Source organism: Neomonachus schauinslandi, chromosome 9, assembly GCF_002201575.2.
Source record: "Neomonachus schauinslandi chromosome 9, ASM220157v2, whole genome shotgun sequence".
Taxonomy (NCBI): Eukaryota; Metazoa; Chordata; class Mammalia; order Carnivora; family Phocidae; genus Neomonachus; species Neomonachus schauinslandi.
In genome coordinates this window covers 111,594,582-111,617,872 of record NC_058411.1, presented here as the reverse complement: position 1 = coordinate 111,617,872, position 23,291 = coordinate 111,594,582, and the positions used below count along the sequence as shown (strand labels likewise).

General features: G+C 55.5%; 1 protein-coding gene across 1 annotated transcript in view; it reads right to left on the bottom strand.

Annotated features, from left to right (window-relative positions):
* The window catches only part of CCDC33 (coiled-coil domain containing 33), a 100,574-nt gene that overhangs the window by 62,572 nt on the left and 14,711 nt on the right, over positions 1 to 23,291 (bottom strand). The window contains exons 3-5 of the mRNA XM_021693705.1: positions 16,961 to 17,108; positions 4,689 to 4,822; positions 299 to 408 (exon numbers count right to left, since the gene is read on the bottom strand). Coding sequence (XP_021549380.1) covers positions 299 to 408; positions 4,689 to 4,822; positions 16,961 to 17,108 — 392 coding nt within the window. The remainder of the gene's footprint in view (positions 1 to 298; positions 409 to 4,688; positions 4,823 to 16,960; positions 17,109 to 23,291) is intronic.

Genomic DNA, 23,291 nt, shown 5'->3' with positions numbered 1-23,291 from the left:
TTAACATACATGAAATCAGAATATATCTTTCATTGGTGTATTTATTTAATGTAGTAGATGTTCCATGCTATTGGGCTCTTTTACAGAGATGAATTTGGAGAATTCCAAATTCTCATGGAAGTCATTCATGTCTACCTGCCAGGAGCTGGGTTTCCTGAGCCCCATATGGTCCAAGAATTGTCATACTGCAAGGTGAGCATGGGAAGCTCTGAGGGAACAGCTGGGGGCATCAAGGTGGTTCCCACCTGCTCTCCCCTTACCTATCGCAGGCCCTCATGGGCTCAGGGCTCTGACTCACCTTAACTAGCTCAAAGTGGTAGGGGTGGAAGACACGCAGGTACTTGATAGGGATTTGGTAGGACAACAGCTCCTCTTTCTTTTTATTGTCCATCACCTTGAGGACCACATCTTAATAGAGAAAAAAGAGCACAAGGTCAAAACAGGGCTTAGCTGATCAACATCCCACCCAGCGAGGTGAGCCAGTGGGAGGTGAGACATTGCCCAGAGCAGGGAGCAGGGGCCCTGCTGAGGAACTAACATGCACATGTACACATGTGAGACACACGCACACACACACACACAAACACACACACACTCACACACATTCACAAGCGCTGTTTGAGCCCTGGGCCTAGGACAAGTCTCCGTGTCAGGTGCTGTTAGAATCCAAAGATGCAATTCTGTCCTATGGTCCAGAAACTCCCAGCCCAGAGATGGACACACCCAGAATGGAGCCCCCATGTCAAGAGACACACATATGCTGGCACAGAGACACACACACAAGCAGGAATAGTACCCCTTCCTAGGAGCCACTTCTCTTAGTCACAGACACTCTCACCAGCTCTTCAGGCAGGGAAGGGAGGGCTTACCTCCCACATGTTGCAAATGGGGAAACTGAGTCTCAGTAAGGAAACAGGATCTGCTCAAGAAAACTTTCAATACAAATATCAACAAAAGTTTACTCCAAGGAAATGAAAACAGGACTAACACTATAAGCAATGCAACACTTAGAAAACTCCCTCCATGGGGTGCCTGGGTGGTTCAGTCGTTAGGCGTCTGCCTTCAGCTCAGGTCATAATCCCGGGGTCCTGGGATCGAGCCCCACATCGGGCTCCCTGCTCAGCAGGAAGCCTGCTTCTCTCTCTCCCACTCCCCCTGCTTGTGTTCCCTCTCTCACTGTCTCTCTCTGTCAAATAAATAAAATCTTTAAAAAAGAAAAAAAGAAAACTTCCTCCAAAGAGACTACATTTTGTCATTAAATGCATGAACTTCAGGATGAACTCTGGGGAGAATGCCAATGACCTGGAAATAATCATGGCAATCCTGCTTAGTGAGCACATGCTGTGTGCCAGATACAAGGATGGTTGCTCCTGAGTCACTATTCCAACAAATCCCCACCACAAACCCTCAAGTAGGAATCACCATCTCTGTTTTTAAAATGTGATTAGTGGAGCTGAGAGTGGTTAAATAACTTGATCACCATCACAGAGATAGTAAATGGCTGATGGGAGAGGCTGAGCTTGTGATCCTGGAGGCATCTCTCCACTCTGGAAGTCTGTGGTTTGAGGAAGAAGAGGAGATGGGGAAGGGGGAAAAGAAGGAGGGAGGAGGGGGAGAGAGAATAAGAGAGATGGAGGAAGGAAGGCTCTAAAAGATTTAGAGAAAAACGGGAAAGGGAGGATGGGAAGGACAGGTGTACCTGATAGAGACTGGAGTAGACCCAGTCTACTTGAGACAAGGACACATCAGCACCACGGACAGCTGCCGGCGGAGTCCGTTCCCCAGGCTGGGAGCCCCACGTGGCTCAGTCACTTGGAGTTGGGTGGGTCATTTGCATTTTTTAAAAGATTTTATTTATTCAGTTGAGAGAGAGAGAGCACAAGCAGAGAGAGAGAGAGTAGCAGGCACCCCCACTGAGCAGGGAGCCCAATGTGGGGCTAGATCCCAGGACCCTGAGATCATGACCCTAGCTGAAGGCAGTCACTTAACAGACTGAGCCACCCAGGTGCCCCTGGGTGGGTCATTTGGGTGAGTGTGTGGAGGAGGAAGAGGAGGAGGAGCCTTTGCTAATTACTCTTCCATTCTTCCTCTTCCCCACAGCTACTCTGGATACATAGAGGGAAAGACACTTGCCAAAGTCCCTCAAGAGCTGGCCATATGGGATCTGTGCTAAAAGGAAAGAAAGGGAAGTGGGTACCCAAAAGACTCTACATTGTCTTGAAAGAAGTAGAGTAAGACAAAGGATTTGAAGTGAGCAGACCTGGGTTCTAGTACTAACACACCAACTTGCTCTGTGACCTTTGGTCAGTCACTTAACCTCTCTGAGCTTCATGTCCCTGCTCTGCAAAATGTTAATATTTTAAAAAGGAAAAACCTTGTCCCTCTCCTACTATTGTTGTGGGGAGGGAAATGTGTTTTTCAAGTTATGAAATTCTAAGCAAATGCTCCTTGTAGTTGTCACTATTTTCCTCCTCATTAACCATCTGTAGTGCTCCGTATACTCACCCAGCCCTGAGCAGAACTGAAAAAACTCAGCTGGAGGATTCCAGTGCTCCCAGCCAAAGCTTCAACAGTAGTTGTGGAAGCTGTAGCCCCTCATGGCCACTATCTATGGGCCCTAAGTCCCCAAATCTGGTTGGAATTTGCTGAGGCTGAAAGAAGGGTGAATGTCTTGCATTTTTACCCCCTACCCCAATCTTTGGAGCTCTGTGTGGGCAGCCGGCAGATGAGCTGTAACTGGGCGGAATGGACAGCCATCCCTCCCTGTTCCTGTCTCCATGCTACAAACACGCTTCATCAGCTTCTTCTCTGGGCATTGTGCCCTCCGGCCTCCCACGGCTCCCTTTGTGTGGCCAACAAGCCATTTCTGCCACCCCCCTGCTTTAGCCCTGACATGGGTCTGCAACTCCCCTTTGCTTTTCATTAACACCTCCTTGAGCTACCTCCTCCCCTCCCCGCCACCTCTTGGCTTGGCCCCCATCTCCCCCACCCCCACCACAGACATCACCACAGCAACCGGTTCCAACCAGGTTCCAACCAGCATCCAGCTACTTCAATCTGCAAAGAGGAGACTGCCAATATTCCCTGCCTATCCAGGAGGCCTTCCCTACCCTCTTGTTCTTTCTGCAGTGAGTCTTATCCCCTCTCTGCTGCACAGATGGGCCCCAAGGCCACTGAATCATCATGTCCTTTCCTATAGTCACTCCGAATGTGCAGAGCTCAAGGTGGGATGGGATCCCAGGTCCACTCACCACAACCCCTAACTTCCTGTCAGCCACATAGATGCATGCACACACGCCCATATACATACACACACTATACACACACATACTGCCAGGCACACGCCACCTCCCAGATAAATCTAGGCACACACACAACACATTGTTGCAGCACACACACACACACACACGCACGCAAGCCTATGGCACAGTCACAAGCTCGTACTCACACACACTACTTTCCCACATACACGTGGACCAGCAGGCAGGCATTCACAAACAAAATACATGTGCATGAAATCCTAGGTCAATTTTTCCTCCTCTTCCACATATTCTTAATTCACCCCAGCAGCCCCACCTATCCCTTTATAGGCAGAAAAATATCCTTTGGCTTGACCCAGAACTAGCTTCTTCCCCTTTTATTGATGTGTCTCCTTGTGCTTTGCTTCTCTTCTCTTCCCCTGTCCTTAGCAGCTGGCTTTCTGTTCTTTGTGAGGCAGACAGGAGTTCTAAGTCCCTAGTGAGATTTCAAGGGGAGAAGCCAAGCCGGTCCTCTGAGGGAAGGACCACCTGCAAGACGGGAGCCTGAGGTTCTTCTGACTTGATAAGAGCAGAGATATCGTGGGCACCTGTGGGTCTGTGCTGACTAAGCCTGATGCCAGTGCCCACAGCTGTCCTGGCACCTGCCAGTCAATACTCCTGTGTGCCCAGCCTGAGCTCACCTAAGAGCAGAAACCACGAGCGCACACACATATGTATGCACACCTGTACCTGGAGATTTCGGGATGAGCCCTGCCTTGAAAAAGTTAAATTACTTACAGTGCTAGAATTTGCTGAAACACAGGGACTGGAAAGGCTTCCGGGGGTGGAGGAACAAGAACTAGTAGGCAGTTTCCACAAAAGTGCTCCGTGGCCCTCAGGAACACTGCTATCTGACTATGGGCAGTATCAGGGAGCCAGGGCAGGACAAGGAGCCGTTCTAGGGAAGCAGTTAGAACCCTGGAGCTGCAGTGAGAGCAGGTATGCTGATCCTAGGTCCTCCACTTACTGACTGCATGAGCTTGAGCCAGTTATTTAAGTTCCCCGAATCTCAGCGTTCCCATCTAAGCAATGGGAGCAGCATGGCTTCTCGCAGGAGGTGTGACTCCAATGAGCGATGTGTGAGGATGTGCCAGGAAGCTGCAATGTGCTGTTTCAGTGGGAGGAGGTAGTAATAACAACCATGAAAATGATAACAGTGGCCATAAAAAGATAAGCTTTCCTTCTCTGGAAAATTCATTTATGTGGAACAACTCATTTTTCGAGCAGACCAAGGAGATGAGGCATGACAGTGTTATGATTTTTTTTCTTTAAAGTGCTTTTAACTGAGCCCAAAGAGGTGTTCAAGTGGCTTCCAGCTGAGTTGAGAGGGAGGCTGCTTCTGCCTCACACCCCTCCCCTGCACACCAGCCCCCTTTGCCCCTGCCTCACCTTCTCGCCCCGCATCCTCAGCTTGGAGCTCCACTTTGACCGTGTCCCCCCAGATGGGGGCTTTGGTGGGCTCTGAGGTTACAGATGTGACTGCCTTAGCATTCTGGTTCTTCGTGTCCTCAGATGTGGTTTTCCTGGGGAGGGGAGGAGCAGGCTGAGTCAGAGGAAGGGTGTCCAGCCCACTGCTCAGCCCTCCTGGACACGCTGTCCATAAATCTGAGTAAAGGGTGGACGGAGCATAATGAGCTCCCTCCCAGGCAGACACACTCCTGTCATCCTAGGCCCAGGGGACGCTGGGCCTCTCTCCTCAGCTGCTCTGACTGCCCGGGTGACCACACTGTCTTGCTGACCACCGCTGAGGCCTTCACGTGGACTCAGGCACCAGAGGCCAGGGCTGGGGATGGGAGCAGGGATAGACGCCTTGCCTGTCTGACTTCCTGCCCCCTGCCTGGGCCGGGTTCCCCAGCAGGCGCCTGTGTGCACAGACTCCCCATCATGACTCTCTTCTCTAGGTTCTGTCCCCTGGGAGGAAGTCTCTGGGCAGAGCGGCTATGTGGTGCCTGCCTGGCTAGCTTCTCCTTTGACCTTCATTTCCCTAAGCTGCTGGCCCAGATTCCTGAGGCTCAGCCCAGCTCCCCGGGCTCTGAATTACAATGGAGCACACTCAGGCTCCTGCCTTCTGCAGCACCCACTGTGCACAGGGCCATGGGTTGGACACTGGGAGCCAGGCATGGGACAGGGCAGGGGGCGGTGAGGGGTTGTGCAGGGCCAGGGTGTCCAAGGTGAGGCTGGAGCTTGGGCCCTCTGCAACCCAGTGCATCCCACAGGTATCTGAGTTAAGTGTCCCTGAGCTGCCGAGCCATCAAACAGTTCAGCGAGAGAGTTAATACTTCTTCTGTTGAGGAGGTTATTATGTTGGGGCTGTAAATGGCACCGCTACATTAACTGCAGCAATCATGGGTGAGGAATCATCCCAGAGCCTGGAGCAGGGGAGCTGCACCACGTACTCGGGAGGGGGAGGTGCCGCCGATGGTTCCTCAAGCAGAAGCACAGATGGTGTCCTCACCAGCCTTGGAACCACCCCCGGAGGCCCCCAAAGGGAGTGTGGGGCAGGCGAGTTGGCCCAGAAGCTCCGAGCCAATGTGCTCCACATGGTAGCTAAACCAGCCCGTGGCCTTCCCAGCTCATCCTACTGTCCTCCAGGAAGGCTTCTGGCTCCCCCCCACCCCCCAGGTCCTCACTCTGTCCTCTGGACCTGAGCAGCCTGGATCTTTGCTCCCCAGCTGTCTATAGGACTCCCGTGGACAACCATTCTTGTGAGAGTCCTGTCTCTAAGCTCCGGCGGTCAACTGAAAACTCCCCTCTGCTTCGGCTGAGAGGCAGTGTGGCGTGGTGATGACCGCAAGGTCCCTGGAGTTCCAAATCCTAGCTCTGCCCCTTAGTAGCTGCGTGACTTTGGCAAAGTACATAATCTTGCTGTGCTCTACTTCCTTCATCTATGAAAGGGGGTTGATAATGCAGGGCCGTTGTGGGCATGAGATGAATTAATATGTGTAAAGCACTTGACATATTGTTAAGCACCACGACGGTGTGAATAGTAATAATCATAATAATTTTAATTGTCCTTGGCCTGGTGTCCCCCCATCTTGACTCCAACTCTGGGTCTACAACCGGGTGTCTCTGGCTGCTGTGACCAAGGTGTGGGGTCCTGGAGAGAGTACCGGCTTCAGAGCGACACACAACTGAGTCTGAGCCCACTGTAACCTCTTAACCAGGGCCACCTGCCCTCTCTGAGCCTCAGTGTCCTGCTCTGTAGGTGGGCCCTCCCTCCCAGGGCGGTTATAAGGACCAGGAAGAAAGCAAGTTAAGCTCCCGGCACTCAGAGGGCCCCAGTTCACGTTATTCCCTCCTTTGTGAAACAAGCCGGGTGTTTCTCAAAGGTGGCTGACCCAGGGCAGCCCGGCAGGGGCCGGGGAGAGCTGAAGGAGGGCTGAGATGCAGAGGGCCGTGCCTCCCAGACACATCGCCTCCCCACACCTGCAAAGGGGGCCCCGCTGGCTCAGGGGTGTGTGGGAGGCTGCTGGGCTGGAGAGGTGAAGGCCTCGAGGCTGGGAGGTATTGGAGCCCTCTTCCTTCTGACTTGGTGACCTCTGCTAACTCAGGGGTGCAATGGGAGCCCCTCCTCCTGCCACCCTGTGCCTTGCACTCTGTGTCAGGACGAAGTCAGTCCTCTACACCGCAAACACCCAACCTGCCCCTGCAGTGCACGTGGTGCTGTGTGTCCCTGGGGGCTTGCTGGCGCCCAGAGAGGAGACCTGAGCCGGGGGACCTGAGTCACACGCAGTGCAGTGACAGACCTCAGGCTGGAACCCATGGCCTGTTCTTGCCAGCCTGTCTTCCACCCTCCTGAGAGGTCTTCAGCCCCTTGTCCCCTCCCTTTCTCACAAGCTCCTGGTGGGAGGCACTCCAGGTAGAAAGAGATGGGGATGGGCAAGGGACAAGGCCAAGGGAGCCTGCAGGTGCTGACTCCGCTCAGGCGTAGAAGTGGTTAAGCAAACCTCCCTTCCCTCCCTTCCCTCAACACACACCAAAGAGGTCTGTCAGGGCTAGGTGAGTGGAGGCTGAATAACTCAGGAGGGGTGAGGCCCCCCGGGGAAGGAGGGAGGCTTTTAGCAGGTGGAGGGAGGCTGTCAGGATAATGGCTTTTCCTGGCACAGCTGACTCCTTCAGGCCTTGATGCTATTCTAGAAACTGGAGATCTAGAGGGGTGAAGGGGACCAGCTCACTCCTTGCTCCTAGTCCCCGAGACCCCAAGTCCCCTGATGGGGCTCGGGTCTCCCAGAGCAGTTTTGGAGCCAGGGAGCCTCTTCAGGACCTGCCCGCACACGGCCCAGCTGCAAGAGCGGGATCTTCCCTCTGGTCCCTAAAGCCCTGGCCTAGTTCTAGCACACAGGCCCTGGGTGCTGCCTGCTGTCCCGGGGCTCAGACTTCATCCAGCCATGGGGGGGCAGTCACACCAGCATGGAACTAGGGTTCGGTTCAGAGGCACAGTTTAGCAATCCTGAGTCTCAAGCTGCCAGGAAAAGGAAACCCCTCTCTGCCAGCCCCCACCCCCACCCCCCAGCACCCTAGAAGGATGGGTGGATGTTTGGCAAATGAGCCAGGAGGCTCCGGGGCTCCCACCCAGGCAGAGGCTAGGGGTGAGGCCTAAGCACATCTGTGAGTGGGAAGGAAGAAGATGGATTTTGCTTTCCTTCTCCGAGGCTGTAACTAAGGGAGATGCATGGTCTGGTCCCCAGGGGCTGCAGCTGCCAGGGAGGTGAGCAGTGGGGTGGGTAGCAAGGGGCACTGATGGGGAGGGGGAGTGCAAGCTCCTGAGCTGCTCCCCCACCTGCCACCCAGCCTTTGAAATGCCCTCTAGAGCACACACCTCTAGGGGTGGGACCTGTGTGTGCCATTGTCCCTGCCTCCAGGAAGTCTCCCCTAACCGGCCTCTTCTCTGCTTCCCCTCCCTCAGCGCAAGCGCACAAGCATGTGTGTGCATGCATGGGCACATGCATACACAGACACACGGGCTTCCCTGGGGAGGTTTGTGTGCCACACTATACCCCATCTCCCAACTCCCAGGCCTCTAAGCCGCCCCCCTGCACTTGCCCCGCCTGTCCGCTTGGTCTCCCACGCTCCTCAAAGTATCAGAGCATGAACAACTGTCAAGGTCTGGCCTCCTCCAGGGCAGGGCTTTGGAAGCCCAGGATGCAGACCACCTGGCTTGTCCTGAGTGTCGCTCCCAGGGAAGCCCCTAGGAGATCAAGGGGAAGGGGAGGATCCCAATTTGAATCTGTTCGGGCTGCTGGGGTCCTGGCTCGGCAGGACCCTGAATCCTGAAAGGCCAGAGAGATGTTCCCAGAAGGCCCAAGGAAGGAGATGGTCAGGCAGAATAAGAATGGACAAAGGGCAGAACCTTCAGGTGGATGGATAGTACAAGGGTTCTTGCGATCTTTTGACCTGGTCCTGCACAGTCCTGTTGCTTGCTCACCTGGGAAACTTAGAGGTACGTTCCTCTAGGCCAGGTGTCAGGTGTGTCATGATTGGGCCCCATTCTGTCCTGAGAAGGCAGGGCAATTCCCCTCTACCTGCACCCTCCATGCCGGCCTCTGAGCCAGGAAGTCCAGCCTCCCCATCCTTCCGAAGTTGAAGAGGCAGCCAGACTCCCAGGCACAGGCCTACTTCCATCCCAGGAAGGCACAGAAAAACCCAATGATGTGTCTCATGCCCAGAAGCCCAGCCTTATGCAACAGGGGTAGGAGGGGAGAATTGGCCCCTGCAGAGATGGTCACCCAAATGGGGTGGTCAAAGGCTGGATTCTTCGGATTTTGACCCTGCCTGGGCTGGACTGGGGAGGCAAGGTTTTCTGGAGGATGCAGGGCTTGAATAGATGGAGAGGAGGACCTTCCCACTTGGAGGATGGAGCCTGGGGCTTACAGGGGCAAGAAGAGTCTCATGGGCAGGTGTGGTGAGGGCATGGCTGGCTGATCCAGGGTCAGTGTGCTGGGAGCATGGGTAGTCAGAAGAGTGAGGCTTGTGGTCCTCCCTGACCTCGCTCCTTCTCCAGCTCTCTTCTCTCCACACCCATGTCCTCTGAGGCCAGACAGGAAGGAGGGCAAAGCCCTGCCCTCATACCTCTGGCCTTGGCCAAGCTCCCCTGGGATTGCTGGGCCAGAAGATGCAGCCAGGGCTCCGCAAAAGAGGAGCTAAGATCCCAGGTAAGGATGTCGGTTCTGAAGCTCCCCTCTCTCCTCCCACTTTACTGCGCCACAGCCCATCAACATCAGTGCCCCCCACCCCGAGTGTGCCCCGCCCCCAGCCGCCAGTGCAGCTGGTTCTTGTGGGTTCTGAGCTCTTGGGAGGCTGCCACTTCAGGCATGAGCAGGGCTATTATTCTTAGCAAAGCAATGGCTCTCATCCTGGGTTTCATTTATTAATTGGACTCTAATGAACCATCACTAATTGCTGATGGTGCTACACCACTACAGGTGGGCCTCGATGGAAGGAGTAACGGCCCCTGGAGCGCTGAAGGCCAGCCAGCCCCCCAGCCCCCCATCCACGTGGGCGTGGCTGCTCTCCTCTGCACCTTCAGGCAGGGAGCGGGGACTGCTCTGGAAATCAGAAATGGGTGGGTCTAGACACTCCTGGGCCTTCAGGATGGGGACTGAAGGTAGCCTGGGATGAGGGAGATCTCCCAGGGGGAGGACAGATCCAGGGAGAAGCCAAGGACTGAGCAGGGAGCACCAACATGTCTGGGTTATAGACAGAAAGGCTGCCACAGAGGAGACACCAGAGAGAGAAGAGGGAATCAGGGGAGGTTTGTCCTGGAAGCAAGGAAAGAGGGGGCTTCAGGAAGGGGGGGTGTGCCTTTGAGACGTGAACAGAGAACAGGCATCCAAGGCGAGGCCACGGGCCCCAGGCGGAAGAGGACGCTGGAGAAGCCGGATGCGGAGGCTGAGTCCGAGTGGGCTGGGGGTTCAGGAGGGACAGACACGGGGCAAGGCCCAGAATTCAACTGAGCAGTGGTGTTTGGTCTGCACACAAAAACCGGCTGATTTCACACAACGATCTGGATTTCTGGCTTCTCACGAAATAGAGCTGACAACCTGAGCCCGCGTTCCTCCGAAGCAGGCACCGGAGGGGCTGATGAAGGAGCTCTGTGCTCCTGTTTGTCTCACACACCCGGCTGCTTTCAGCATCCGTGGAGCCGGCTTCTCCCGCCTGAAGTCACCGACTTTGTCACCCCTGGCGCCACTCCCTCTGATGGAAGCTCAGTGTGTGTCGGGGATGGGAGGTGACAGAAAGGGGCACAGCACAAGGGCAGGAGGAGCCTGCCACCCTCTTGGATGGATGCCAGACCATGCAGCACCTGACCTGGAAGCCTGTGGGGGAGGCAAGGGGGACAGAAGCCGGACCGAGCCCAGAGGGAGGACCCAGCCTCCTGGCCACTTGTGATGTCCGGGGCAGGAGGAGGGGCCCTGTCAGCAGCTGTGCCCATGCTCAGAAATAAGCAGACAGGACAACCTGTGCATAATACAGTGAGGACACCAGGAGGGTCCCCACTGGCCTGCCTCATGGCCTGAAATCTTCCCATTAAAACTTGCTTCTCTTAGTAAGCACTGCCCCCCTTGGGCTGCTCTCCAGGATTCCGGTGCCTCTGGGGAAGAGCTCAGGCTTTTTGGGTCTGAATAAGTATTTCAGGCATGAGAAGACCTCAGGGGCCCTGCATGGTGGTGGTAGGGGAACATCTGGAAAGAGCCTTGTGGCTGCAGTCTGGCTGGGGGGTTCTCAGGCAACCCCCCTTTAACCACTGACACCAGCTGTGTTTACAGCTCTGGGTTACAGGGACGTTCTCACTGAACAAAAATTCTGAGGCTCTGAGCCTCAAAGGGACTGACATCATTTGGAGCAGGTGCAGATGGGCCAGGTCACACCATAGGCTGGGGGCCCTGCAGGGGAGATAAGACCCAAGATTCTTAGGCCTCCCCTGGGCCTTCTCCCCCACGCTGTGCCTTTTTTCCACAAGCATCCTGCTAGGAGGGAAGGAACCTTGGCCTCTACCAGAGTGAGTTGCTAGTGGCCAAATGGAGACCCTTCCCTTAATCTGTTCCACTCTCACTGGCCAGCCCTGTGATCTCAGACAAGTCCCTTCACGTTCCTGGGTCTTGGCCTCTTCGGTCATCACATGGGGCTTATGCAACCTGCCTGCCAGGGTGGCTGGATTAAAGCCAGAGTGTAAGGAGAACTGAGCTCTGTGAGAGCTCAGCATGGGCCACCAGCAGCAAATGAGGGCTGCTTTATTCCTGGGACTGTCCCGTGATCCCTGTCACTGTGTATTACTGCTGTATTTGCTGAGCCCAACCCTCTGGCAGCTGAGACAAGCTCCCAGTTCATCTGTGAGTCATGCCAGGCCTCTGCCTACTCGGCCCAAATCCCTGCCCTCTGGGCCCTTTGGTCAAGGCCCACAACCAGATGGGGGAAGATGTGGGCAATCCAGATCCCAGGAGGGTTCTTCAGACTGGTCCCTGGATCCTCTCTAGAAGTCTGGGTTAGGACCCCGATGCCAACAGTCCCCTTCTAAGAGGGGCAACCACTGCATGAAGATCAAGTCAGGGAGTGAAGTTGAAAAAGCTTTTAGATTTGGAATCCTGGATCCTGGCTTCGGTACCCTCTAGTTCTGTGATACTGGACAAGTCACGGAAACGCACCGAGCCCTTAGTAACCTCATCTGTAAAATGGAGATCATATTTTACCTAGCTCAAAGGACTAGTGATGATGATGAAATTACGAAACACATACACACCACACACACACACACACACACGCGCGCACACGCACTCCTAGCATATTTGCTGGGTACATGGTAGGCACTTAGTAAATGTACCCTTCTTTGACCTTCTCTTACCAGGAACATATGCAATTGTCCTATTTTCAGTACTTTCTTTCTTCATTCAATTAGTCATCAGGGTCGAGCTCAGTCTGGGGCTCAGTGTGTGATTAGGGCTCAGTCTATGACCAGAGTCAGGGCTCAGTGCATGACCAAGGTCAGTTTCAGTCAGGGGCCAGGATCAGGGCTCTCAAGCTGATCCAAGAAAACCAAAGATCCTCTGAGTGTGACTGACTGGCCCTGATCTGTGCTCTGCCCCGCCCACTGCGCGCAGGCCAAGCCTTCCCCAGGCACCTGGAGGAAGCAGCACTTCCCCTGCGGGCCCTGGCTCCGGCCCTGTTCCTTAGCTCGGGGCAGCCAGCAGTCAGAGATGTAGCTGCCAACTGGCAGCCCAGCCACCAATCCTTTGGCCAAGGGTCTGAACCCCACAGGCTGTCTCCTGGCTGGCCCTGTCCCCACACCCAGCCTGCTGGGGCACCCCCAGACTGTCAGGCCACTGCCTTCCTGGTCCCTGCTGTGCTCTGATTGGCAGGCCTCTCCGTGCCAGGCTGGGAGGCAGGTGCTGGGCACTGCTTAGGCCCAGATGGGTCAGGGGAGACCCGGGACCTGGGCACCGGCCCAGCAGACCTGGGCGTGGAATCCGTCTTGCATGTACAGCTGGGGCTCTTGTAGTCTCTAAAGAACTGAGACTGATTCCCAGGCCAGAGCACAAACCAGCCTGGCAAGCCAGGAACAGCATGGAGACCAGAACCAACATGCTGGCCACGGGAATACGGGAGACTCAGAGAGGGGCAGGGACTGGCCTGAGGTCACACCGGGAGTCAGGGGCAGCGGGCCGGATTCTGGGTTTTCCTGACCCCATTCTGGCTTCTCTCCACCGCCCCATGGCTTTCTTCTGATCGACCTTGTGTGCCCACTGTGGGCACTAAGGATACCCCTCACTCCATGTCATGCTTTACACCTGTCAGCGTCTCCCATGGGCTCCGCCCTCTCCACAGCCCTCCCAGGCAGGTTCCCAGGTGAGGTACTGGGGCTCTGAGGCGAGAAGTAACTTTCTCAAAGTCACAGAGCAAGCTAGAAATGAGGCTGGATTCATTCAACAATTATTTGCTGACAGCTTTCTATGTTCCAGGTACTTTGTTAAATAGTTGGGGTAGGATGGGGAGCAAAACAGACCTGGTGGTCACTTGTGGAACTAGAGGGGCACCATGGGGGTGGGCACTGAGGAAGAATATGCCAGTGATCCCATAAAAGCACATCAAACATGTGGATCTGCATCTGTGTCCTGCGGAAGCGTGCAGTCCCAGGAAAGTACTGAATGCGGGAAACTTTGGCCTGGTCTGGGAGGTCAGGGAGAGCTTCCTTGAGGAGGTGGGGAGAGCTGGGATCCAAAGAGGGGAGGGGAAGGGAGAATGTTCTTGGGGAGGGAGCGTGAAAGGCCTAGAGTGGGAGGGAACAGGGTCTGTTCAGAGAATGGAGAAACACCTGGTATGGCTGGAGCCCAGAAAGGGAGGGGCGGGCAAGGATCCAACCACGCTGGGCCTGGAATCTTCTTTACCCTTGGAGCAATGAGAACCCTTGGGGTTTGAAGAGGGGCAAGATCAGATGTGCTAAGAAGAAAGCAGTGCAGTAGCCTAAGGTCAGGGAGCTGGCAGAGAGAAGCCGCCAGATTTCAGAGATAGGAGAGGCACCGACAAGCCAGGGATGGAGTGGAGGGGGGCTGCGGGGTGAAAGAATGTGATCACCCACACCAGGATGAGGATGAGATCAAGCAGAGCGTACAGAGGAAGAGGAGTGACTAGGGTTGAAACCGGGCACAGGCCAGCATCACTAAAGATGAGACGCCTGGCGGACATAGGGTGAGGCATGGCTGTCACCTTAGAGAAAGCGATTTCAGTGGAGTAGCGGGGGGCAGATTGGAAGCAGGGCGATGGCCCAGATGGAAAGAGGCAGAATCACAAGATGAGCCACAGGGACTTCTTGGTCGGGGACAGTCGCCAACTAGAGGTGTGCCCTATTACTAGCTGGGCTGGAGCCTGCACAGGGAGGGACATGACCCGGCCCCCAGCTAGGGAGTCCCCATCGTTAGACCTGGAACTCTCTTCAGCTCCCCACTCGTGGGCTGAATGAGTAAATGGCTCTGGGGTACTCTCAGGCCTAGGCTTTCTTTTTCTTTCTTTTTTTTTTAAAGATTTTATTTATTTATTTGACAGCGAGAGACACAGCAAGAGAGGGAACACAAGCAGGGGGAGTGGGAGAGGGAGAAGCAGGCTCCCCGCAGAGCAAGGAGCCCGATGCTGGGCTCAATGCTGGGCTCGATGCTGGGCTCGATCCCAGGACCCTGGGAACATGACCTGAGCGGAAGGCAGGTGCTTAACAACTGAGCCACCCAGGCGCCCCGAGGCCTAGGCTTTCACTCCTACCCCACCACTGCCCCCGTAGGTCTGCCTGCTGGGGATGCAGCAGGGCCCAGGGAGAAGGGAAGGAGGCTGGGACAGGAATCCCCGCAGGTGAGACACCCGGGGAAGGCAGAGAGCAGGAAGCTCAGCCAGGACACCAAGCTGAGGGAACCAGAAACACAGGCAAGAGAGAGATGACAAAGTGTTTTGAAAGACGATGAAAGATTAATAATATTAATCTACATTTGATACACTTGAAGCATTGCAGTATTCCTCATGAGCAAAAGGAGCGTGGGTGGGCCTGGCTTCATCTGTGCTTGTGGTCTGCTTTGTTAAGGGGCATGTGCAATCAGGACATCCAGGGGACTCCGGATTCTTCCCCCGCCTTCTGGCTTCCGAGGGTCTGGGTCCTCCCTCTGGGGTTCCCGCCTGGGGCTGGGGGCTCGCTGTGAAAGCCCCTTTCAGGTCCCCGACAGCTGGGCCTGCATTCTTCCAAGCCCTCCTTTCTGCTGTCATTTGCATCTCATTAGCACCCCCGGGGGCTGGTGGCCCCTGCGCCGCCTGGAGCCCAGGAAGGCGCGCTGCAGGCTGAGCTGGGCTCTGCAACCGGCCCCCTCCCGAGGGTGGAGATGGGTGCAGCCATGCGCTCGCCCCGCCGCCCCCACACCCCTCACCCAGGCTCCGGCCGGCTGGGCTCCCGCTGCGCGTGCCCATGGCAACTGGTGGGGGGGCGGCGCGGGTCGCGGTGCCTGCCGTGGAGCAACCCCGCGCCCCGCGCCCCGCCCCGCCGCCCAGGCTGGCTTGGTGATAGGCAGGGCCTCAATCTCCCGAGATGATCGGCGATAATTGGTTTATGGAAATAGCTGAGGGGAGAAGGCGAGCTCCCTGCCAAGCCCACTCTCGGCCACCTGTCCCTCCTCACCGCGGACATGGAGTTGGGGGAGGGGAGGGCCGAGGAGCTGGGTGGTGGAAACGGGGCTTTTGAGACAAGCAAGTGTTCCACCTGTTGGTCTCCAGCATGCCATCTAGCCTCCTTTCAACCGTGTGGGGGTGCCGAGGTTGTCCTCCTAGTGACTGGCTGTCTCAGTGGCTCAGCCCGGCTCCTTAAGCTGCTCCTTACGCCTCAGTGGCGCCCCTAAGCCTGTGCTCAGGCCTATGCCAGGAGCCTTGTGGGGGAAATGGAGGAGCAGGGATCTGTGCTCTGGAACCCCACCCCAGTTTGGGGACGGAAGAGCAGCAGCAGGTACTCTGAGAGTACCCCAGAGCCATTTACTCATTCAGCCCACGAGTGGGGAGCTGAAGAGAGTTCCAGGTCTAACGATGGGGACTCCCTAGCTGGGGGCCAGGTCATGTCCCTCCTTGTGCAGGCTCCAGCCCAGCTAGTAATAGGGTGCACCTCTAGCTGGCGACTGTCCCAGACCAAGAAGTCCCTGTGGCTCTTAATACAGCACCAGAGTATTAATAAAGTGCGTCAGCCTCAGAGTTGTCCCTGCTGTGTGGCTCCAGAGGAGGGAGGGCTCAACTCTGGTGGCTGCCTGGAGGAGGAGGAGCCTGCGAGGCTTTGAAGGTGAGATTTCAGCAGGTGTTGGGAGAGGGCTGGGGGCAGGCACTCCCGCAAAAGGAAATGTGGGCCAAAGCCCGAGGCGGGCACTGAATGACTGCTGGACTTCGTAGAGGAGGGGAGGTGTAGAGTAGCTTGTGGGGGGGCTTCCACTGTTTACAGAGGGGCTCAGCTTGTGGCAGGGCTTACCGCACAGTGCCTTGTCATCAAGATCGAACGCATGTCCGGCATCCCTACCGAAGGCTGGCTGGCTGGCTGGCTGGACACCGTGTCGCCCCTTGCTGCCCTTCTGGAGGCCTGAGGCCCGTGAGGTGGGCAGCAGACATGGGACACGGCAGGGCAGGCCTCACTCAGGCACCAGGTTGTGAGAAGTGTGTGCCCTGACCGGCTGGCTGGCGGCGGGCATGGGGTGCTTTAAAGGACCAGAGCTAGGGAATCCCGCATGAGAGAAATGACCCAAGAAATGGTGGGGGCCAAGGACGAGGATGATCGCGAGGACCTACCGCAGAACTGGACTTGTTGGGATCGGGCACCCAGAGGCCAGGAGAGGCGGGCTCGGGTCTTCTTCCTCTGACCACCATCCCACTGGGAGCCCAGCCCAGGCCTCTGTATGCAGAGGCCATGCCTCCCTAAGGTCAAACTGTGGCCAAGCTGTGGGATCAAGGAGTGGCTCTTCCTTCCTTCCGCAGCCCTGGTGAGCAGCTTCCCACGCAGCGGGGAAGATGTCAGCCTCACGTGTACAGAGCTTACAGCCCTGTGTGATTCACACTTGGCTTTCCCCTCTAGGTATCACAGTCCCGCCCCCAACCTTTGGCTGCTCCAATTCCAAATATCCAGACACTGGTTTCTGCTCACAGCCCCTCCTCCCAGCACCACTTACACTACCACATAGGGCCACGGCTCAGAGTCATCCCTGCAGGAGGGTAGGTTGATGGCCCCGTGGAGAGTGACCATGATGGTCTCCTTATTAGAGGGGGACAGGTGGCTGGTGACAGATTCCACACTGCGGAAGGTGTTCGGGGGCTCCTCTGGGCTCTCTGCGACCTGTGGAGAGAGCCAGGGCTGAGTGGTCTCCTCTGCGGTGGTCAGCTGTCTTTACTGCCTCCCTATTAGCTCCAGTCCCTCACTGCTCCCCTCCGGGTGCCTTTCCCTCTGTCATCCCCCCACCCAGTTTGGAACTACAGGGCACTTGCCTTTGGCCCCATTTTCTCCCTGCCTTTGTCCCACACCCTATGTCCGCCCCAGCCCTGCGTCACTTCCTGCGGAGACAGGCCCTCCCCTCTCAAGTCCTGTCTCACCGCTGAGCCTTTGCTTTTGCAGGTGTTTGCCTCTAATTCCTAAGTCCTGCCTGCTTTCGAGGTCCTAGCAGCTGGCCTTCTTTGGTCTCTGTAACCTCAGCCCAGTCCACCTGTCACTTCAGGTCCTTCCCATGCACAGCCCTTTACAAAGTTTATCCATATCCATGGAGTCACCCAATGCATTAATGAAAAGGGATGAAGGTGTCTGTCCCAGATGCCCCTCTATCTTCCACCCAGAGAACCCTACAGACCAGGAAGACGGAGAGGCGCCTGCCTGCACATGGGGCCTCTAGGCTGGTGGCCCCAAGCAGACACACAAGCAGGAGCTCAATAGCTCAACAGCTTGGGGATTCAGGGCCCAAAGGACCACGGTATTGAGAGCTGCCGAGAGGAGACAGAAGCAGCAGCCGGGGGGAAGTCAGGGAAGGCAGCTGGGAAGAGGAGGCCTTAAAGTGTTGGGAAGACATGCACGACTGGAAGGACAGGCTGGAAGCTAGAGCAAGGCTGAGAAGTGGGGAGGGAGCTTCCCACAGCTCAGGGCAGGCTCATTTTGATTCTGGAGGCAGGACGAGTCAGGGAGGATGGCAGAGCCAACAGTTTGTGAGCAAACACTGTGGGTTGGGGAGGGTTGTGGACATGTGGCTACTGTGGCTTGGGCTGGTCTTCTTCTGCACTGGCTGGCTGACTCTCATTCCCTGTGCCTGGACTTGACACGGATGACCCAGATTTACCCTTGCGAGGCCTCATCTGGCAGGAGGCTCCCCCCCATCCTTGTCCCTAGCTGATGTGAGGGGCAACAGAGGGGCCCTCCTGGCCTGGTGAGGGAAGCAATGGACCTCCTCAGCTTGGAGATGGGGCCCCCGAAGGGTGACTAAGGGTTGCCCTTTTATCTAGAAAGTTTGGCCTGTCAGAACCTGCATTCCAGGGCAGGCCCTGGTAGGGGGAGTCCTCAAAGTGGGAAGTGTCCATGGAGACCGAGAACAAAGTCCTGTGACATAGAGGGTAGACAGAGGCCAGGAAAAGAGTGAGGACCTGGTTCTGGGGGCCGGCTTTGGTGCTGGCAGTAACCACACCAGGCTGGATCCTCTGGCTCAGGCCTGATGAGCACTGAGTGTCAGGAGAGCCGGGTTTAAACTGGGTCTGTCCCTCACCATCATGGGACCTGAAGCCAGTCATGCTCCGAGAGTCAGTTTCCCCAACGGGAGGCTGTGGGCTTGGAGCAGCTGGTCTGGAACCTGCCCTGCTCCCTGTGTGAGGGCCCAGGTTCCCCACACATTGTCTGCTCCCACCCTGAGCCTGGGGGTTCTGGGCACAGTGGATCCATCCCTGTGGCTTGCTCCCTCACTTCCCAGAGGTCTGACGTTCGTTATCAGAAAGGCCTTCTCTGTACAAGCTGTGGTCCTTGCCTAACAAGATGACTAATTAGGAGGTGAGAACCCCACCTCCCAGCCCCAGAAGTGCCAGCCCTACAGAGAGACCCCCCGACTGAGAAGCACCCCCTCCCCAAGACCCAGTGGGGCCTGTCACCATCTGCAGAGGTGTTGAGACTTATCCCTCCCCCTCTCCTCTGTTCCCCTGCCAGGCCAGGGTGGGAGGAGGGGAGGGAGGTCAGTGCTCAGAAGGAACCCCTACCGGATGGGATGGAGGGGGACTGGGGCGGGGGGGTAAGGGAGGGTGGAAGCAGGCACAGAGCCACCCCTCCCCCTCATAGGTCAGAGATGCTCACTGCTCATCCCCCATAACCCACCCCACTTTCCTGCAGGTTTAGTCTCCTGGTTTAGGGGTATAGGAGCAAGACCAGTAACCTGTGGTGTCGAGAGATATAGGTTTCAGGCCAGCTCTGCCCTAACTCCCTGTGGGGTCTTAATATTCCCGCCTGGTCAGTGGGGATATCTGGGATGGTTTGCAGTTCAGTCTTCCTGGTAACAGGCCTAAGGCTCCTGCAGTGAGGCCAGGAGAGGTGACTCATGTCTCCCCAGTGCCCCAATTCCCAGGAGCAGCCTAAGATGGTGGCCCCATGCCCCTGTTGCTATGGGGGTACAGGGCCTGTCCCCAGCTTCCGAGGGCCCCAGAAGTGAGGGCCCAGCAGCACGGCAGCTGCCCAAGGGCTTTCACTGACTCCCTGGTAAACCCAGAGCCCAACTGGTGATTTGAAAGACCAGGCCCATGAATTGTGCCCCCTCTCTGTCCCCTACCCGCTCTGTGCCTCCCCTTGTGGGACAGCCTTCTGGGAAATAAAGCTTCCAGGGGGGCTGACAAAGACTGCTTGTGCTTCAGTTCTGGGCATGAGGCCAGCTACCAGGCTGGTACCTCCTGGTGAGGCCGGCAGGCATGTGCCCGCTGGGCAGCTGGGGCCCAGAGCCAGGGAGGCCTGGGCCCAAGTGGGAGGCCTGGAGCAGGGACCGTGGGCCAACCTGTCTGCCTCCCCTTTCTGCCTTCCTACGTCTGGATGAGAATCTGCAGGCTTCCCTCAGAGAAGTGCCTGCATCAGGACCAATGCCCGCCCCCTCCCCTTCAGTTTCCCAGCTGCATCACAAAGGTTTTGAGTTAAAAAATGGTCCTTCATGGGCCCCTGGGTGGCTCAGTTGGTTAAGCGACTGCCTTCGGCTCAGGTCATGATCCTGGAGTCCCGGGATCGAGTCCCGCATCGGGCTCCCTGCTCAGCAAGGAGTCTGCTTCTCCCTCTCCCGCTCCCCCCTCTTGTGCTCTCTCTCTCTCAAATAAATAAATAAAATCTTAAAAAAAAAAAAAAAGGTCCTTCATGTTCCTTCTAGTGTCAGCATCTGAACTTGCTTGGGAGTTATGATGGTCATGGTGGGGCCCTTTCCTAGGCGGGGAAACAGGCTTGGGGAGGCAAAAGCCCTTGTATCTGGGCACTGGGCTTAGCTAGCAGGCAGAGCCGGAAGGGGGATGGGGTCCATGTCTCCCTCCACTTTGTGTGGGCTCTGCTCTGCTCTAGTAGTGTTCTCTGGATGTGCCAAGCTTTCTATGGCCACAACGTACATGCCCTTGGGCTCATGAGGTGGGTAGCTAATACTTGTCAGGACTGGCAGTAGGAGTTGTGGTAGTTGGAGGAGAAGAGGCTTTTCCAAAGATGACACAAAAGTCAGAACTCATAAAGGAAAGGACTGATCACTTTGATTGCATTAAATATCCATACCAACTTCTATAATAACCCCCAATTCACCAGAATATGAAGAAAAGACAAACAGGAGAAAATATTTGCAAAATATATAAAAGAATGAATATCCTTAACACACAGAGAACACTGAAATCTATAAGCATCACCACAATAAGAGACATGGAAGATTCATCAAAGAAATATGAATATGTATTACTGTATACACGATATGAACATCCTTCTAGGGGATTCTACTCAGTCATTAAAAATGTTCTGCAAAGTTATGAATGAAATAAAACAAATCTGTCTCCTTCTCAGGGCTCCCATGCATGCTCCTTGGATCCCCAAATCCAGCTTGTGTGGGCAGGTAGGACCAGCTGGCCGCTTAGGGCCTCTAGGTCAGGCCAGCGGCCGGGCCTGGTCCTGAGTGTGTGGCATTCCAGAAAGCAGCCGAAAGGGGGAGGGTGGACTCAAGGGGAGGAGCCAGCTGTGGGTAGAGAACACCAGGAACCAAAGACACCAAAGTCAAGGGTAATAGAGTAGAAACCGCAATGGGGGCCCCTGTAGCTATTTGGTTTGAGTCTAACTGCAAAGAGGCTGTCCCCAAGTTAGCAAGTACCTGGTGCCTTTGGTCTTAGCTCATTTTGCCATCCCTGTTGGTACTTGGCACAGTCGAGGGCAGAGGCTCAGCCTTGCCAGTTAGCAGAGGGTAAGGGAGGCCTCATATTGAACTGCTTGCACTTTTCTCTCGGAGATTTATTTATTTACTTATTGGAACTGTTGGCATTTCACTGCACTGAGATTTTAGTCCCCTCCTGGCAGGGTCTTGCTGCTCTGTCCTAGCTATTTATTAAGCACCTACTATGTGTCAGGCGTTGTGCTGAGTGCTGGGGATACAGCAGTGATCACAACTGACAAGAATCCCTTCTTTCCAGGAGTTGAGCATCTGTGACCTGGAGCAAGGGTCTGGGCCACGGCTGGAAGGGCGTAGGACAGTGGAGCATTGGCAGTCCTAGGGCAGCAGCCTGGGAATCTCCTAGAAGATCTTGGAGAGTGATGGTGAGCCACCTCGGTGGGGTCTCTGAGCCTCTGTGACAAGAGGGCAAAATCTCCTTTCCAGGCTATGGGCTGGGGGAGGCACTATACGCAGTTCAAGCTACATTTTTCTCTGGGTTATGGGGATCCCAGGCAGAAGCAACCAGGTAAGGGTAGTAGGAGCTGATAACACCTGCAAGCATGCCAAATTTCTGCTCCCACGTGGCCCAAGAGTATAGCATGCCTGGAACCTGGAAGCACCACAGAGGCCACCTCGCTCTCCATTTAGCAGCTGTGAAAACTGAGACCCAGAGAAGGGGAGCTTTTGTCATGACTTAGAAGCAAATAAAACAAGGGACTTTGAAGGAGAGATGAGCTCATGCAGGTGCATGACCCATGCCCCTAGGCCTCACCTTTTTCTTTTTCCGTCCCATCCTCTCGGGGGCAGGAGTGTTTGGCCTTGTTTAACAATCTTGGGGACCAGTACCTGAGATTGGTGGGTGGTCAGGCATCGGACCTGCCCAGACAGCCGGCCTGAGCACCTTGGAGTCTTTGGGGCTTGGCAAACAGTAGGGACGTCAGTGTTGCATCTGGGCTGCCGTACGCTGGCTCTGGGACCTCGACAGGGGACATGGGCGGGGGGATGGGCAGGTGGGGGCAACCTGGAGCTTTCTCAGTAGCGGGACATTCTTCCAGTGGAGTTGTCCTCAGGGCTTGGAGCCATGAGCAGCTGCGTAGGGGTCAGCAGCTGAAACAACTGGCTCTTGGTACCCCCAAGGAGGTAAAGACAGGGGTGTGTCTCTCTCTGTCCAGTCCTGGAAAAGCCCAGCGGGGTCACCTGGGCAACACAGTGTGACGTCATAGGGGAGGGCAGAAGTCACACAGATAGAGTCCAGGTATCATGGGGCGGGGGCTCAGAAGCCCTTCTCCCTGTTTTTGGAGCTGGATCCTGCCTGCTCTCTGGCATACTCAGTCCTCACCCTCCCTGCTCTTGGCACCCCAAACAGCTCATCAACCAAGACTCACCAGTGGTTCTGTATGCCGAGCCTCACTGAGGTGACCTAGAAACTATTCACAGGAAGTTACAACTTGGTTAATAACAACTATTTCTGTTAAAGAATCCTACCTCTTTGGGTGCCTATAGTCTCTCGCTTGTTTAATAATAATAAACACAAAGTTCGAGAAAATGGTTTCCTCTTGGAGGCTGGGTGGGAAGAGGGCAGAGAGAATGGGGAGTAAGTAGGTATGTTATTGTAACGTCTCTTAGATTGGGTGGTCGGTTAATGGGTGTTCATTACATTATCAAAAATAAATTATAGGGCGCCTGGGTGGCTTAGTCATTTCAGTGTCTGTCTTCGGCTCAGGTCATGATCCCAGGGTCCTGGAATCGAGTCCTACATTGGACTCCCTGCTCAGTGGGGAGCCTGCTTCTCCCTCTGCCCCTCCGCCCCCCGCTCTCTCCAATGAATAAATAAAATCTTTAAAAAATAAATAAATTATAAATAACCAAAGAGGGTCAACAATGGTTCTGGGTTATGGACCCAATATCATGACTAATCCATTTCCGAGCCCCGCAAGAAATTATTACAAAGATATCAGTTCTTTTTACTGAGCACTTATTATGTGCCAGACGTGGTTCTAAGTGCTTTTCTGTGCAGTAAGAGGGCAGACTGAGGAGTGATTGGCCCTTGGCCTGGGGTGAGGTCTGCTCCGAGGGGAGGCTTGGTATGAACTGGGCCTGGAGGCATGGTCAGGAA